General features: G+C 31.7%; 2 protein-coding genes across 2 annotated transcripts in view; both read left to right on the plus strand.

Annotated features, from left to right (window-relative positions):
* The first annotated feature begins 314 nt into the window (after positions 1–314).
* On the plus strand, positions 315–13,524 carry LOC134255204 (uncharacterized). The gene is made up of 4 exons (XM_062737716.1): positions 315–515; positions 672–693; positions 6,467–6,556; positions 13,511–13,524. Exons 1-4 carry the CDS (start codon positions 315–317, stop codon positions 13,522–13,524), a joined length of 327 nt encoding a protein of 108 aa, XP_062593700.1.
* A 1,048-nt stretch (positions 13,525–14,572) lies between these two features.
* LOC134255229 (keratin-associated protein 10-2-like) overlaps positions 14,573–19,043 on the plus strand; it is a 9,170-nt gene continuing 4,699 nt past the window's right edge. The window contains exons 1-9 of the mRNA XM_062737746.1: positions 14,573–14,703; positions 15,180–15,267; positions 15,386–15,508; positions 15,754–15,789; positions 16,433–16,546; positions 16,731–16,829; positions 17,028–17,078; positions 17,273–17,374; positions 17,968–18,069. Coding sequence (XP_062593730.1) covers positions 14,643–14,703; positions 15,180–15,267; positions 15,386–15,508; positions 15,754–15,789; positions 16,433–16,546; positions 16,731–16,829; positions 17,028–17,078; positions 17,273–17,374; positions 17,968–18,069 — 776 coding nt within the window. The 5' untranslated portion in view covers positions 14,573–14,642. The remainder of the gene's footprint in view (positions 14,704–15,179; positions 15,268–15,385; positions 15,509–15,753; positions 15,790–16,432; positions 16,547–16,730; positions 16,830–17,027; positions 17,079–17,272; positions 17,375–17,967; positions 18,070–19,043) is intronic.

A 19,043-nucleotide genomic window follows, 5' to 3' on the forward strand; every position in this document is an offset into this window, starting at 1 on the left:
ACTTACATGTATTAGTTCATTGATTGTGCAAAAAAAAAATGTCAACTGTGTCATCTATTACGTCATAGAAGCCTGAATTATCAATTTATCAATTAAGATTGCCTTAGAAATGAGCGAGAGTTGCTGTCAAGCATATAAGAACAAGAACATTTGTAATACTCCGATGTTCATGAAAAAAATGTCGGTTTGGATTTCCATTTTTAGTAAAATATTTTGGATACTAATTTTATTTTTACATATTTATGCCAACATATATCAGGAACAGTTCTCTCCTCCAGTTTTGGGGATCTTTGTCAGATAATGTAAGCCCTCTAATGATTACTACACATGGGGATAGTTTGGCTTCAGTTCTGATAAGCTGTATATACAAATGTAATGGTTACCGTCGGTGCATTGGATTGGAAATCTGCAAGGTTCAGGATAATCTTTTTCAATGCAGAGCGTGTTGCGCTTGGAAAATAATTGGGACGGAAAATTCAAATGAAAATGTGACAAACTGCAGATATTTAAGGACGGTATGTACTTTTCTGTTGTTAAAGAAATTTCAAAATGAACGATCTTTTTAGAAAATTTATCTTAGTTAATAAATGTCATTTATATTAAATTTTAAATCCAACAAAATATACTTGAATAGTTTTATAGTAAGATATTAATTATTTTATTTTATACAGGTGGAAAAACAAAGCACCAATAGTATGTACAAATATTCATTACCAATTCTAAGTAGGCATTTCTTTTTATATATTCCTATACAAAATGTCGTTTCGCCTAATGCTTGTCTATTAATCTTCTTGAATTATATTTTTTTGGTCCAATATGTTCTCTGTTTAGTTTGCTCATAATCAAACTAAAGTTTCTAAAATAATTAGGAAAATGTTGGTTGGATAAAACATGAAAAAAAGACACAACAAGTTTAGCTTTCAGCCAGTGGATTTTTCTCCTCTTTAAAAAAAATAAAAGGGAACTGAAAAAAAATGCTTTCAACATTCGTTTTATTATTAGCAGATTTGGCTACTTTAAAAAATATCGTTTTTCCGCAGAGGAACAGAAGCGTTGTTGCATGCAGATTTTATTGCATTTTTGTCTCGTAAACAAAAGAACATAAAATTTAATATAAATTTAAGTTCAAATTCACAAAACATAATTCCATGAAGTAGTTTATCAATCTCATTATAGGATTTTATAGGATTTTATGAGGGAGGGGGGCACATTATGGCAGTTTTAACAATCCCACGGTCACCAAACGGGAATTTATAAACTTCACTATCACCTTGTTAGTGTTTGTTACTCAGGGCTATTGTGTTTAGACAACGGAGACTCCATTGTCCCTGCGATTCTGTAACAGCCATACTGAACCATTAATTGAAAATACCAAAGGACCACTGAAATACAATCTCATTAAAATTAGATGTTAGATCCGCTATCATGCTTGCTGCCAGTGTAGCGAGTATGCGAGCGGATCTTACATCTAATTTTAATTAGATTGACTGAAATACCCAGTACACTAAAATAGAAAAATTTCATGCAAACAGGTCCCATGTAACATGAAAGCTTTGTTTAGCTTAATCTCTGCATTGGACTTTTTTTTTAGTTTGTTAACTATCCTAATTTGAACTAGCTAGCTGAATATTAACTTTAAATGTGAAAATAGTAGAATTGAGACAAAATAAACAAAACTAATTAAGGTTTACAAATTCATAGATCAGACCTCTATAACGTAACAAAACTATAAATTCCAAAAAATCCTACTCAGGCGCAGATCTAGGGGTACACTTCAAGAAAAGCGGACGGGACCAAGAGGAATTATGGATAAAATTTAATTGTAAAAACTCAAAAGTTTCCTTATGTATTGACTGGAAATGAAAGTTTTGCACACAGTCACACGGAGTTATGAATTTATGACCTTGACTGCGAACCTCAAAATAAATAGGGGTCTTCCTTTCGCCAAAGGTAGTTGTTGTACAAAAATTTCATTTCAAAAGCCAAAAAGCTTATAAAAATATTGCGCTGAAACAAAGCTTTAAATCAGACAACATTTTAAATTTATTACCTTGACCTTTTGACCTCAAAATCAAGAGGAGTCTTCCATAGGCCATAGTGAGTTGTATAGAATTTTCACTGCAAAAGCTCAAAGGTAGGGAAATGAAAATGTTGCAGACAGACAGAACTACAAACAGACGGACGCAAGGACAAACGGGTCGAAATTAATATCCTCCACTTTCAGCAGGGAACAACAAACGAACAAGCTCAGCCAGTTGTGTCTCTTCCCGAAATAACCGTTGTATGCCTTAACAAATCATTTCGTTTATTTGCATCGGGATCGAAATGATTTAATGAAAACGAAAATAAAACCAGGAAAAGCTGAATAGTTTGAAAATCGGTATTTAACCAATGTTTATGCTGTAAATTTAAATACATAAGTAAAATACCATCAACATACTTTACAAAAGACCTTAAACTGACGCGTCAAACACTTCGAGAAATGAATAAATACAATTGTCTGCTTCGCTGCGTAGAACACATTTCCGATGAGAACCAGCCAAATTTCTGGAGACCAGTTTTTTTTTTATTATTTGGAACTGTGAAGTACAGTTGTACGAAACTTCAATAAATAAATAAGCATATGGCTTTCCTGTCTTAGTTGAATTTAAATTTACAGATTACGGTGGCGTTAAATAGAGATTTCTTGGTTTAATCTTTACTGATTTTTTCTGAAATGAAATTAGGAAGAGTGATTTACTGCAGAACCACTCCTGAATTCCAAACGCGCAAGCGCATTTGAAGATCTTCGTATCATAATTATCGCCTTTTCTTCTTAGCGTGTACAGGAAAAATATTGTATTTGTACGTATAAAATTCCTGAACATTTTTTTTACCTGACTTTTATTGTATTGGAACCAATATTTACACTCAACTGCGACTGTTTGCCATTGAAATGTTTGCAAAAAACAAATTGTGAATCAAACCAACATTTTTTTCCCACTGTTTAATTTTCTTAACCCCCTTCCACACAGTCACGCATTTTAACGCATATACCGTTGCCTCGCAATCATGCATTTAAACGTATATCCCTATACCCCGGAATCACGCACTTCAACGCACATATCGTTTTTGACGTTTTCTGCTCGAATAACGCGCAGAAAGTTTTGATCCTATGACAATGAATGATAAGATAATATATTTCTCAAATAATATTTTTTTCTCATCTTAATATGTCCGAGTCGTTCGATTTATTAGTAGAAACTCTGGATGCGAGACAAAAGAAGGTCTTTCTTTTAACACTAAATAAGTTGACCACTTGAACCACTGGGTTGGTGATGTGGATGTCCTCCAATTTTGTGTGAGATGGGAACTTTCATCCAGAATTTATGAAATTCGACAAATGAGGATTTTTTATGTCAATGTTTTATAAAAGCTTATGCAGAAATCGAAAGAAGGAAAGGATAAGATTACAATAACAAACAAAAGAACGGTTTAAGTTAATTCATATTCATGCACCAAAATAGAAAAAAAAAGTTTTGTTCATAAAATAAATCTTTGTTTTAATTTGCATTTGATTTTATATCTTGTTCTATTTAAATTCAAATTTAAATTCCAATTCGTAAATTTACAATATTATTGTTTCCGCCTTACAAACACAAGACGAAAGACCACCTTTAAGCAATCGCTTAATGGTAGCTTAATGGTGACTTAATGGTGGCTTAAAGAAGTTAATTCCTTTAAGCCACCATTAAGCCACCATTAAGCTGCAAATTACAGGTGCTTGATGTCCAAACTCCATTAAGCTACCATTAAGCCACCTTTAAGCTGAGCTTAATTGACTTAATGGTCAAACCTCATTAAACTTTTACGCATCTTATTTATATCGAATCTTTGAAATAACTTTTTAAGTTATTCCAATATCATTTGCACAAAATATATTTCTACTCATAATTTTGTCTCGATCGTCATTTCTATATAACATTTTTGCCATCATGCATAAACTCGGGCACTGAGAACAAAGTTAGCTAATAGCCACAGGGGCTTGCTCCCGCTGTCTAATTATTATTTTTAAAAAATCGTTTACAGTAATAATAAAACAGACATGTTTTATCATTACCGTACATGTATATGATTTTTTAAAATAGATAATTATTACATGCCTTGTTTTTATTATTAGTGTATATGATTTTTGTTTTAAAAAATAAATAATTATAATAATATTACACACCGAGAGCAAGCCGCTGTGAAATATTTTAATTTTTCACTATCGAAAATCAATTTGTTTTTAAATTATCTTTATCCATGAACACAAAATATATATTATTTAAAAGGAAAGATACTTGTATTTTTATTTCATGTATTATAGGCAACATTCCGCTACAGAATTCACAGGAATATAAAGTCATGTTATCATGAAAAAAAAAAATCTCTCTCCTTTTTTTAAATTTTTTTTTTGGGGGGAGGGGGGGGGGGGATACCGGTATAAAATGTTTAGTTTTCAAAGATTGACTTTAACATCATGAATAATTTGAATTAATTCGTTATTTTTAAAATTATATAATGCAGCGGTAAGTATCTGTCAAAATCTAGTCGGTCTTCAATGATTGTTATTTCAAAATACACAAAGTACACTGACAGATTTTGATGATCAATTACTTTTACAAAATTTAAATTTAACGCAAGCATATCACAAATGAAAAATTATAATTCATTGTAAAAGGACAATTATTTTGATACCCATATGATACAAAAAAAATTTAAACTGAATATGATATTCTAAAAAAATGTTTTTGTAAACATAGCCAGATAACTCTTACACGAGGATTGTCACTAAATTTTAGACAAAAAAAGCGTTAATATCCGCAGCATACTTAAAAAATATTTCATCTTCCTTTCTCGATGATAGATTTTTTGTGTTTTGTCTATATTTAATTTACATTTCAATCATGATTTAATGCTTCATGCTTACATGTATTCATAAGTCTTCGAATAACGATGATAACAGAGCAAAGAATTTATTACAATTTAAACATGCTAAATGCCGAACTCAACGGTTTAGAAATATTAATATGATATAAGCCTTTTAAAAAGGTCCATAAATAAAACTGTTTATAGTTTGATTAATAAATCAATTCAAGACTTTGGAAACGTTCAACGAAATAAAAACTTTTACAAGTCCCAAAAAATTTTGTGAAAAATAAAGGTTAAATACCGGTTTTTCACAGTAGATTTAAGATCGGTGATAGCTTAGTGGTTAAGGCGATGGCCCCAGAATCGGAAGGTCATGCGTCCGCGCTGTTCTTGTGGCGATTTTTTTTTGAATTTTGAATTCGATCTTTTTCCTTATTTTTACCAAATAAAGATATGTGTGAACTCGACATTTATATTTTGTGATAAAATTTCACTATAAAAATAATTTTTCACCCATAAAAACAGTATTATCGACTGCGTAATGGTGGCTTAATGGTGGCTTAATAGTAGCTTAATGGTAGCTTAATTGAGTTTGGACATTAAGCACCTGTAAGTGTGGCTTAATGGTAGCTTAATGGTGACTTAATGGTGGTGTAAAAGCTACCTTTAAGGACCTTTAAGCCACCATTAAGCTACCATTAAGCTACATTTAAGCACCCATTAAGGACTTTGAAATGGCTTAATGGTAACTTAATGGTGGTGTAAATGTTACTTAAAGGTGCTTAATGGTGACTTAATGGTGACTTAAAGACAACAATTAAACCACCATTAAGGACCTATAAGCCACCATTAAATCAGGCTTAAAGGATGTGTTTCATCTCGTGAAAGCAACCAAAAAAAAATACATATATACACAATTAGAACGGAAAAAACAAAAAAACACGACAATTTCAGGTTAAAAGATGTAGGCTAATTTAAAGTTGAATGATTTCATTATCAAGACGTTTCCAATATCCGTAAAAATAGTGTTGTACATACTCGTATGTCTTGATTTTTAAAAATAGAAAAAAAAGAGGGCGAGGGAAGCTCACTTAGCCCAAGCATAAAGATGAAACCCTGTATAGAAAAACAAACAATAGTTTACATGAAAGACTTATTCAAACAAAATAAACAGGATTAAATCACCATCAAAATACTTGAATTCAATTTACAGATTGTATACATGAATATTATGGCGATATGTAGGCAACCTTTGCTACTAACACCGTGTAAATATTCGTTTTCAAAATACCACTGTGGGACGTGGAGACCGGTTCTGTGGTTGAGACTGTATAAACCGAGGTCCCGTGTCGCAGAAGGTGCTGGCACAAAAAAATCCCTCCCTGCTCAATGGCCCTAAGTGCCGAGTATAGGACAAAATTTGCAGCTCTCCACCGGCAAGTGGTGGCGTCTCTATATGAGTAAAAAATTCTTGAGAGGGACGTTAAACAACTACAATCATTCAATCAAAATCACGTCTCTCCAGCTCATAATTGGGTCATTTTCAAAAAAAAGTCTATTTTTTGAATGACAGATTTTGAAAGCCGCCCTTGGATAAAGATAGACTTACAAAGCACATTTGATGTTGATAAAGTGCTGGTGTTCAATAGACAGGATTATGGTGGTAAGAATATGAAAGCAATACGAGCTGCAACTTTGATATTGAATTCTTTGAATTCTTTGAAAACCATCTATCCTTCTGTATTCAATAAACCTGAAGTGAAAAAAGAATTAGATAGATTACACGATCAGTACGTACTGGTTCCTGCCGACAAAGCAGGTAACAACATTGTCTTCGTTTGTAAGGCTCATTATATGAATTGCATTCTAGAAGAACTTGGATTTAATTTTACAAGTGGTAATCCTAATTATACTCATACTTCCCTTCCAAAGGAAGAAATTCTTCAAAATCACCTGTCAGTTTTGAATACTTTTAATATTCCACAGAGCCAAAATGAATTTGAACTACCTTATATATATTGGATTCCGAAACTTCATAAGAATCCTTACAAACAAAGATACATTGGAGGTTCCAGTAAATGTTCAACCAAGCCTCTTTCGTTACTTCTCACTAAAATATTGACAGTAGTGAAGGAAAAACTTCAAGAGTACTGTGCAACTATATATTCAAGAAGTGGTGTAAATCAGATGTGGATACTTAAAAATTCTAAAGAACTTTTGGACAATTTGAAATCACAAGACTTTACAAAAATCAACAGCTTAAAAACTTACGACTTTTCAACTTTATACACAACGATTCCCCACGACAAATTAAAATCCAGGCTTTTTGATATGATTGACAGCTGCTTCTTTAACAAAAATGGAACTCGTAAATTTACTTACCTCGTCATTGGTCATTTGAAAAATTATTTTGTTAAAACAGATTCTGATTGCACACATAAGTTCTCTGAAGTTGACATCAAGAAGATGCTTGAGTTTCTGATTGACAATATCTATGTGGTTTTTTGAGACCAGGTATTCCAACAATCTATTGGAATTCCCATGGGTACAAATTGCGCTCCGTTATTAGCAGACTTATTTTTATATTCATATGAAGCAGAATTTATGCAAAATCTTATGCGTGAAAAGAAGAAAACACTTGCTGTGGCCTTCAACTCGACATTTAGATATATCGACGACGTATTGTCAATTAATAATGAAAATTTCCATTCCTACGTCGATACGATATATCCTGGTGAGCTTGAGATAAAAGATACCACAGAGTCCGACACTTCTGCTTCATACTTTGATATTTTACTTGAAAAAGACACTAATGGTAATCTAACAACCAAGCTATATGATAAACGTGATGACTTTAACTTTTCTATCGTCAACTTCCCTTACTTATGCAGCAATATACCTTCATCACCTGCATACGGAGTATATATATCTCAGTTGATTCGATACGCAAGAGCGTGCTCTACATATGAACAATTTCTTAAACGAGGTAAATTATTGACAAGCAAGTTGATGAAACAAGAATATCAACAGTCTCGTTTAAAGTCATCATTTCGTAAATTCTATGGTCGATACAATGACCTTGTCAGCAAATACAATTTATCATTGAGTCAAATGCTGACTGACGTTTTTCATACCAATTGTTAGTCCATTATTTATACACTGAATTGACGACGGATTTTTTCCGTTATTTTCTGATATGACAACGAGCACACGGCGGGTATGACCGGTCGGCAGGGAATGCTCACTCCTCCATGGCACCTGATCCCACCTGTGATGTTTCGGTGGTCCGTGTTTGCTCTGCTCTTATTTTGTATATTGTTTAATGGACGTTGAGATTGAATACTGTTCGTTATCTCCATATCCTTCTTGGTTGTAATATTGTAAATAACTATTGGAATGGTAGAAAAAAGAATGTTTGTAAACTTTCATTGCTTATATTTGCGATGTAAGAAGTATTTATATATATATTTTTATTGAATCAGAATGGCATTATTGTTCTCCTGTACAATAACGTTTTCTTACATAATACTGCATATTTGATTGTATAGGTATTTCTTTTGAAACAATTAAATGCTTAATTTCAGTCCCATTGATCATAACGGTTTGAGTTATAACGCATTTTGACAGAAAAATAAATTTTCAAAAATGCAGCTCATATTGTTTTAATATATTTGATGAAGTAAAAAGAAAAACGTTATCATGTAAAAGAATGAAACTCAACGAAAACACTGAAATACACTTATTTCGTTCAGTTAAATATATTGTATTGTTAGATTCTTTTCAAAGCATTATTCACCTAAAAAATATATTGTTCTTCAAAAGGTAGGGAGCTACACCATCTCCTTATTTCTGTTGCCAAGGATGGAAAGGAAACTGAATGCGGTTATTACCAAGGCCCAGCCGAAAAAGGAGACCGTATACTCTTTCTATGCCCTGCCGATACATGGGGAAACGCAGTTACTCTCCAGATTCAAAGCGGAACATCAAATTTATTGCACGTATGCGAAGTTCCATTTTTTGTTGAATCGTAGAAAAAAAAATGCATCTGAAGATTGTTTTGTCCAATTTGATATTTAATTTGTTAATTTTTGTTGAATTACTAGCTGCGCAAGGGATTTTGTTCGAATACAATTTGAATAGAGCCTATTCAAACTTATGCATGATAATATTTTATACATATGCATTAGATAGCATCGTTTTTTTTTTCTATCTACCTTAATCCTTCCGCTTTTGTCGTTTTAGAAATATAATTCCATTTTGTGAATGGTTAGAGGATGCATATGCTCTTGCGTATCTAGATCTAATCTTTTGAGGTAAACACCGTATGCAGGTTAATTATAAAGGCCGCATTAATAAAACAGTTGATGATTGAAAAGATAAAATAGAATCATTAGTTTATCAGAAAGTTTAGTTGTTAGATTACCATTAATGTCTTTTTTTTTTTTTAAATCAAAATCGCGTCGCTTTGTAGTAACTTTTATTTCAGACTCACCGGGATATATCGTATCGACACAGGAATGCAAATAACAATTGTGAATTGACAAAAAATCGTCGATACCTCTAAATGTTGACTTGAAAGTCATAGAATTTTTTTTCTTCTTTTTCACAAATAAGACTACGAACGGATTCTGCTTGATGTGAATGCAAAATTATGTATACTTATAACTGGGTGCCATTTGTAATCATGGGAATTCCTAAAGATAAGTGGAATATAGGGTCTCCAAGAACCGCAGAAATTTTATCAATCGGAAACTCAAGCAACTTTTAAAATATTAATTTCAGAGTACTTGTGTGTACATTCAGAATCCTTCAAAAAAATAAAATTGCAAATAACCTATGACAATTTAAGTAAACTTACAAGTTCTAATTCTATTGTAATTCACTTGTCATCATATCATCACTGGTTATGAATAAAGTTAATAATGAGGACCTCATTTCAATTATTTTAAAAAGGTCAGAATTTGGGGAAACCCAGCTCTTACAACTAGCATCATAATTTCATAAGTATTACACAGAGGATTACTGCAGGTGAATGGCCATATATGAAACAGTGTACCGGTACTTTTGTACTTCGTCAGATGGATGTTAAATCTTGCATCAAGCAATTTAGAGGCAATAAGAAAACCATCTATCCTTCTGTAATAATTTAGAAGTTGAAAAATAATTGAACAAATTGTATGTGCGGGTCACAGCTGCCATAGTAGATAACAACATTCACTTTCTTTGCAAGGCTTATTGTTAAATTGTATTTTAGAAAAATTAGTATTTAATTTTTTATGTGATAATTCCTATCTGAAGATTAATTCTTCAAAATCAACTGTCAGCATTAAATTTTTTTAATATTCTCAACACTCAAAATGAATTTGAGTTACTTACTTTCACCGGATTCCTAAAACAATTCTTTAAAAACTTTATGCATTGGTTTTCAAGAAAATGTTCTTCGAAACTTATTTCTATATACTCCCCATCACTAAAATATTGAAAGCACTTGAGGAGAATTTTCAGGAGTATTGTAAACAATATATTCAAGAAGTTGTATAAAGCAGACATGTAAATTAACGAAGTTCATTTTGATAAAAAAAAAAGCTATTTATGATAAATTTATCATGGGGAATGTTTGTATTATTGAAAATATTGAAAAGTATTAGGTTTCAATGTTGGAATTGAATAAACTTTTGTGATTATTTTTTTTCATAGTTCCCTTGAGATTTTTAATGAATCTACATCTAATTAAAACCACTGTTCATTATACATTATGATATATCTTTATACAGTATTTTGAATGTTTTTTTTCCTTTCTGCTATTGGTTTTTTGTGAGAAGTATGAAAACCTATTAGATTTTAATTAACTATGAAGAAACAAATCATACTTAATCTATGGAAAGTATTTTAGAAACGCAGATAGGTCATTGGTTAACCAACAATGGAAATAATTTCAATGAGGACACAGACCCTTATTCCTTGCTACTGTTATATATAATATATTTTTACAGCCTTTTCATCTTTTTAGTATAACTTCTAAAAAGAAAATTAGATGAAGAAAAAAAATAGTAAAAATAGATGAGTTAAAGGAAAAGGGATTGTTTTTCATAATCATACGAGATCAAAGCTATCAATTGCAACAGATCACATAAAACGCTGTTGAAAAGTATTTATGACCGGGAGTTAATGGTTGAAAAATAAGTTTTTTCCAATATACAGCGAAAATAACTAACATTAACAACTGGAATAATATCTTCTAACAGAATTAGGAAAAGATTGTAGGAGTGTGAAAAATTGACAGATAAGAATCTTCAAAGGGGCCCAAATATGCCAATAAAATATTTATTTTCTGTATCACTTTGTTCCTTTGAAAAATAGATTTTAACGCATTAATATAGCAGATACACGTGATTACTGATATTAATTATGGTTTACAGTAATAACATTTTTCTATTGTGAATAATGGATCAACTAGCATAACACAAATTAAGTCTTTCTTGAAAGTAGAAAAAAAAATGTTTGCAACAAAGAGTGTAACGACCTTGGAAAGCAAATAATGACGTAGAAGATGAACATTTCCTAATGTACAATACCGGGTATACAAAGAAATTTTCATTCTATTTGATGATGACACATAGGTATATGTGATTAATTGTACAACAGTTTATTTCAGTTGATTACCGTAACTAATAGCAATGTTTCTTTCTTTTCGATTACGCGTCAAGCTTTATGTTAACAATTAAAATTTTAAAAGTAATGGATATGAACATTAACAGCAAAGGTAACATATTTTTGGATTAAACAAAATTGTTGAGAAGCTGCATGCGGTCCTTCAACATTTTCAAATATTAAATAATGTATTATATACAATGTAAATGTATGCTTTCGTATATTACAGTTTCTTATTGATGCAGAAATAGTCCAAGAAAAAAAAGAGTTTGTGAGTGATATTTGGTAATTTTCTGAGCAGCTTAAGATTTATTTCTTATGGACAATGATTCGTATCAACATCAAATAAAAATTTGAAATGTAAGAACAATCGTCATTTTATAGGGCTCGAGATAAGTAAACTTAATGACGTCATTATCTATGCAGAACATAGTGTGCCTAGAAGAAAATCTTAGACAAAAATTAATTTTTGAATTCCTATCAGGTACAGGTATTTCGAATCCGTGTATCTGGACAAAACAGATCAAAGTGGGTTAAACCTATGATACCTATTAAGGACAGGTAGTTCAAGAGTGAAAAACGGCCAACAAAGTGCCTATTTATGAGTTATGGATCATAGAAATGATATATTATGTGCTTCAGTTGGTATTCTTATACAGTGTTTACACAAAAGGATTCCTTATATTCTTTGTTACCCTATACAGTTGGCCAAAACAAGGAAAATGTCTTCAATCTATGCCTACGAGGGTTATCCAAAAAGTTGGGGGACAATGACATTTTTGTGGAAATAAATGGTTCTATATAAATCTTTTGTTATCAAAATATTTCTTATGAAAAAAAGAAGTTAGAATGATTTTATTTTTATTGATGGAACGTAATATTTTTGTAAAAATTGGGGTCTTTAAAGATCACAGATGGTGCGCACGGACCAGTCTGACGTTAAGCTAATTTCATTATAACGTCAAACAATATACCGGTTAATAACGACTGATGAGATAAGAAAACACGGCACAAAAACATTAATCATTACAATGAGAAAGGGAATAGAGGCATAGTCCTTCTGGTTACCACGTATCATTCATCCCTTATGAACATCAATGGTATTCTAGAAAAGAGAATCTGCCAATTTTAAAATACATTAAAAGACGAGATAAGGGACCTTTTAGCACTGAAAATCTCAAGATAGGCATTCTTGGGACTTAAATGATAAGGCAGAAGGAACGATGTTGGACAATCCAAAGCCTAAAAGGGGGTTCAAACTTTCTCTGAGTGACAGAAGATATCTTTTATGTAAGCACCCTTACAAGCTAAATAACCTCTACAGCTGTATGGTTTGTTCCAAACATTATGTTGAGAAAACGATGAATATCCATAGGATAATCAATAAATTAATCTCCGATCGAACATTAATGCCAAAATTTTAAGAAAATTCTATAAACAAGTTGAATTAGGTGCATTTCAACCTTGAACGTCACAACGGGAGACATGTCAGTAGTAGATATTGACAATAAGCCAAACAGGACCTATGCTCAGAGAGAAAGCAAAGAAATTTCTGGATGCAAAGGCTAAAGTCATTTCGCTCTGATGATACCAACAAACTGTATGAACTTGAATTAAACGAAAATGTTTGACAAAACCTAGCAAATCCACTCTCACCACATAGTTTGAAGTACTTAAATAATTTACATTTTAACCCTATTTTTTCACTCTGTGACTATCTGCATTTAAAGAAGTCATAATCGCTTTTTTCAGATAAATGTTGATATAATATAGGTAAAATGCATCGCTTATCATAAAAGAAGCATTCCACATATATATAATACGCAAAGTAATTGTATATCTTCTTTAGTCAGTGTGTTTGCCTTAATCTAGATAGTCATCAAGTGTAAAAATTTAAAGATAAATTAATAATGCACAAATTTTATTCAACCTTTTTGATTCATATAACATTTGAAAATCTTTATAGGCTTTGACAGATGATACATGTACAAAAAACGGGTGCCTTAATTGGTATATGTTTTTTGGCCTAATTTCATTGCAAATGATGCAAATAATAAATCTCTAGAATTTAAAGAAATTGTAGACCTTCTGCGATGTTCAAAAGTCTGCCCTTCTGAAACAATCCTTATTAATCTATACAAATATTTTTCAATTTCAATTCCATTTTTAGCCGGGCTTATTGCTCAAAGAGCAATTGCCGGCTTATGTGATCCTGTTCAAGGCAGGATGTTAACCCCATAGTCGCCATTTCAAAGTTACGTGCAAAAATATAGTTCTTACTCTCAACCGCTTTTGAGATAATACAAACGTTAACTAAAGCAACAAAAATAAAACGAAGTTTTATCTATATAAAATAAACATTAGTGCTAATGACTTTGAAAACTTCATAAGTCAAAGAACATAGTTCAATAGCGTAAGGATTTTTGATAATCAGTGTTACCGTAGTTCTCTACACATACGAGGTAAAGCAGGAGAAAAAATGGCCTGTTTGTTTACATTCAGCTGCGGTACCAGATTAATTCTGATTCTGACAAAATCGGACAGTGGTATTAGGATTGAAAAACTCACTGTCAGTGTCTTATCATTTATACTGATAGTTTTAAAATAATTTTTTCATCAGAATGTAAACGTGATTCATGTAAGAAATCCATTCTACTCTGTAAATAAGCCCGGCTCTCTGCACTTCTCAGTACTTTGATTATACAAGTTTGAACAATAAATTTAAAACTACGCGGTAAAAGTTATTCATTTTATTCATTTAAACATGACCCAAGTTGTTTTTTTTTTAAATTCTGTGACAAAAATTTGTTTGTATCATCTGTCTTTAAGTAAAATGTTTATCTTTATATGTCTGATGTATGACCTAAATTACACGTAATAGTATGTCTCCAGTTAGGTCACATGCTAAGAATGCAATCACAGGTTACCTTCAAATAACGTAATAAAATATATATCCTTATCTGCTTCACTGGTAATGTATACCTTTAACGAGTCAACAAAAAGCACACCATAACATTGTTTTGGTAGAAGATTTAAAAGGACACCATGTATTTTTGATAAATATTCACTCTAAAAATATCAACAGTAAAGGAGTTAAAATGGCGACTTTGGTGAAAACATTGCCGATATTGATGTTAATATACCTTTTGGTTTGCACAGGTAAGTACGTTTAACACTGTAACGTTAATTCATTGGATAAAAATGGAAATAAACTGAAGAGTTTTGTACTTAGTGTCTATTGATTTTGAAAATCTTTGATGTATCAACATTGTGTACCTGTTTTGTAATGTAAATTTCATTTCATTTTTTTTATACATCTAGTAGAACTTCCATCCCCTGCGATAAGCCATATCTAATCATAGAGCCATTATTTTAACAAAAAAATCTTTACAAGATAACTTGAATACAAGATAGCTTAAACAAAAGATTCCTTATGCATCGATGGCTGTGAAAATGCTCTTTGTTTACACTGCGATATAACACGATCGATATGCTATATGATCTTGTTCGAAATAGTGTACAGCAAGCATCAAATTGATACTAAACTATTAGTGTCAATTACAGGATTTCAACGTTAAAGGTCTAGTCGGAGTTTATTTTCACAATAAAAACTTCCTTGTTTTTTAAATTTTCAGATCATGTGTCAGCAGAGACATGTTTCATCAACGATTTACTGGAGACGGCGATTTGTCCGGGTCCCTGCTGCGCCGGCAGATGTTGCGAGTACGTATGCAATTGACATAATTTGGAAGACTTTTTTTAGTTAAAAGATCCAGCATATGATGAACAATACTGTTAAATGTTTGCATATTTTATATGACATTTTTTGCTATCCCCATAGGAGTGGAGAATCACCGCCTCCCCCTGGGACCAGCACGATCTGCTGGGATCATAGCACCGGTTATTATCTGTACTGTCCCACTGGATGCTGTGAACGAGGCAATCAGAACGAACGTTGCTGCACGTAAGTTAATTTCTGTACAATTTGTTATGAAAGTACAAGAAGCAAAAGATTTAAAATCACCCGTATATGTATTTATTTTTCATTCCATTAGGTTGTTTTAATTATCATCACGAAATATATTTCAAATCTTTTATTTTGCGCAATCTATGCATAACATTATTTTTAATTTTGTATGAAACAAATATTTAAAAAAAAAATAAACTACCTGCATTTCACCTGAACGGATTTTTTATCTAATTTTACAGACAAGAAGAATCTCCATTCAATAGAATGCAGAACTGGTATATATTTAAGTATCTGTCTTACTATTTACAACAGCAATGCTATATATTCAAGATGTTTAAACCGATTTTGCAGGAATTGAGACTATTCTAGCATGTCTTTGAAAAACATCTACAAGAAATATACAGAGAAAAAAAACATGCTTAAAATTTAAATAAAGAAAAGCAAAACAAACACAAACAAACTGGAGCAGAGCAAATATGTGTTTTGAAGGACCAACGGAAAAAAAAATCAGAAGAAAATTCATAGTGAATATATTTGCTCTAACAGTTTCGTCAGTAACGACAGTATTCAACGCAATGATACAAAGGTCATTTGAACAACAATTGAATTGGCTTAACATTAGATTGTCAATATTCTTGTTGCATCAATTTATTCTTCAATAGCTTACTTCGTTTCAAAAAAATCTTCTTACTTATGGAACATTTCAAGTTTAAAATATATACTTTTGTAATTCTCTCTTTCTTTTCTATTTTAAAAAAAATAGTTTTGAGTCTTCATTTTTCAAATTGTTCCTACAGAAATAACAATAAAAATAAACAAAATCATAATCTAGTAGAAATTCAACGCTTTTGACATTTCTTTCTTTTCCTTAAACATTCTCTATAAAAGAAGTCTTACAAATGAGTGTATTAATTGAAGGACACTGACACCGAAGCCAGATTCCACTCTATGTTTTAACAACAGCAAGTATCCTGCAGATTTTATTTACTGTGAGCATGGTTGTTGTGGAGAGAAAGGAGGACAATGCTGTAGGTACGTGAAACCGCTTCTCTGAATATACTCTTGTTGTTCTGAGTGAAAGGGTTTTAATGCAGCAAAGGTTATGTATATCGTACAATGATTGATTGAACAATGGTGTTTAACAGAACGGAGAAACACCATCGATATTTTCTACGGAGGGAAAAAAAACAAAATCTATCAGTATCTTTTTCTACAGGGAAGGAGAAATCCCACCGTCCCCCGGGCCAATAGAAGACAAGTGTTCTCATGGATGTCCTCACAGCTGCTGTGGGACCATGAAAGTTCGTTGTTGTGTGTAAGTCCTCTTGTTTAAATTTGTCCTTTCCTCACATTTGGTGTGTGACGTTTTAAGAGCATACTAAATACTTAGCTATTTTCATATTGAAGAAAAGACTTTTTTTTATATTATATGATATTGATATACACCATGTATATGTCATGATATAATATTAATTTAGTTTTCACTTCCTGCCGTTTTTCCTTTACATTTCAGTCCAGGTGAATATGGAACTACTACCCGTCGACAATTTACAACAAGAAATAGGTTAGTGAAACCAAAGATGAAGACACCACAAGGCGCGGGTATCCATTCTTTAATTGATATTCACAAATATGTGAAAATGGATTTTTGAGGTAAAAATGTTTCAATTAAGAAACATTATTAATATGAAATAGAAGACTTTTTTAAACAATATTAAGTATTTAAGGTAATACATTTTTCTTCAATGTTTACACTAGTGATGTCACCACACCACACCCTGATTCCACTTTCTGCTACATTAATGAAGTCCACGATTACCGACATTGTCCAATAGGTTGCTGTGTGGGAAGATGCTGCAAGTAAGATTTTCTTCATTGATTGATTGTTTGTTGTTTATGTCCTATTTGATAAGATATTGTTTTCTCATATAGTGAATTCACAATATACTCATGAAGATTTTCAAATTTTGATATGTACTCAGAATTTAATTTTTATTCAATGATTAAGTTGAACATTACGGGAGTGTATTTATTCTTATAATTTTTTTTCTATTTCAAACTGTGTTCTGATTCCACAGTTTTTTTATTCATTTGTATAATAATGAACATTTAATTTTACTTTGCCTAGTTTAATTTGTGTCTATGTTTCATCATATTGATTTGTCCATGTAAATTTATTTTAGAAAAAACTTTTAATCGTGAAAATACACATACATTGTGTAATATATTGTAAAGATTTAATGATTGTGCTAACCTGCAATGAAAATGTTATGAGGGTAATGTCAAGAGAAGAAATTTGATTATGAAAAAAAAAATCTAGATACTTTAGTTATATGAAACGTGCTCAATTTATAACCAAAATGTGTTAATAATTTGAACCAATTCATCCTATCAAATTTCCTTTGCATTAAGTTTCCTCAAGATTTTTTAAATCATGATTTTTATCGTTACAGTGAAAGCGATATCCTCCACCCCGGCCTGACGATATGTTACATAGAAGCCGAGCAGAGTTATCGTTACTGTGGGTACGGTTGTTGTGATGGAAGGTGCTGCAGGTGATTTGTATAGGAAACTTTTATATACAATGTATCAGTAAAATTCATAATTATAGCATTTTAGGCATGATGATTATTATTTACTGTTTTTTTTTTGGGGGGGGGGCTTATTAATGTGTTTTATGCCTCCATAATCGAAGATTAGGGGTATATAGTTATTGTCCCATGCGTCCGTCTTTCTGTCTGTTTGTCTGCAAGCAACTTTAATCTCGCCCATAACTTTTGACTATGTGAGGCTATGGTTTTTATATTTTATATATGTATTAATTGTGACAAGACCTTTCGTAGGGACTAGCAAATTTGAGCTCTTAACATTGGTGTTTAATCCGCTTATTTCAAAAATATACCAAACTTTATCAATGAAAATAACTTTTGAGTACCAGGCAGTTGGTGCACTAGGGCCTTCATACTTCATTGTGTATGTATGTATATTTACTGTGACAAAGCCTTTCAATTGGTATAAATATTTTTGACTTTTTTATTTTGACCTAAGATTTAGCCCCATTGGTAAATATTTTAAACATCGACGACAATTTTTGAATACCGGTATTTAGTAGAGTTTTCATATTTCACAGGTGTAATCCTTGTGACATGACCTTCCTCTTGATGCCAAGCCAACAAATTTGTCTTTTTAACCTTTAAGCTAGACATGCATTTGATGAAATTTAACTTCTTTTAGCTGTCCAATGGGGGCAGAAGTGTTTCACAAACATATCTTTTTTTTCTTTTGAACTCATAGGAATTTTTATCTTCTGTGTTTACTAAAGGGGCCAATTTCATTTGTCACTGATCGGCGTACGCCGAATTGCGCCGGTCATATGACCGGCGTAAAACGGCTAAGAGGCAAATGAAGTAAACCGTCGAAAACATTTTTTAGAAATGAATAATTACGCTAAATGATAATCAATCAATTAAGTTTTATCTTATTTTACATTATGTCTTAGTAGAATAATTCGAAATTCAATTTAAAAAAA

Source organism: Saccostrea cucullata, unplaced genomic scaffold (assembly GCF_032062105.1).
Source record: "Saccostrea cucullata isolate Sc308-1 unplaced genomic scaffold, CSIRO_AGI_Scuc_v1 ctg513, whole genome shotgun sequence".
Classification (NCBI taxonomy): domain Eukaryota; kingdom Metazoa; phylum Mollusca; class Bivalvia; order Ostreida; family Ostreidae; genus Saccostrea; species Saccostrea cuccullata.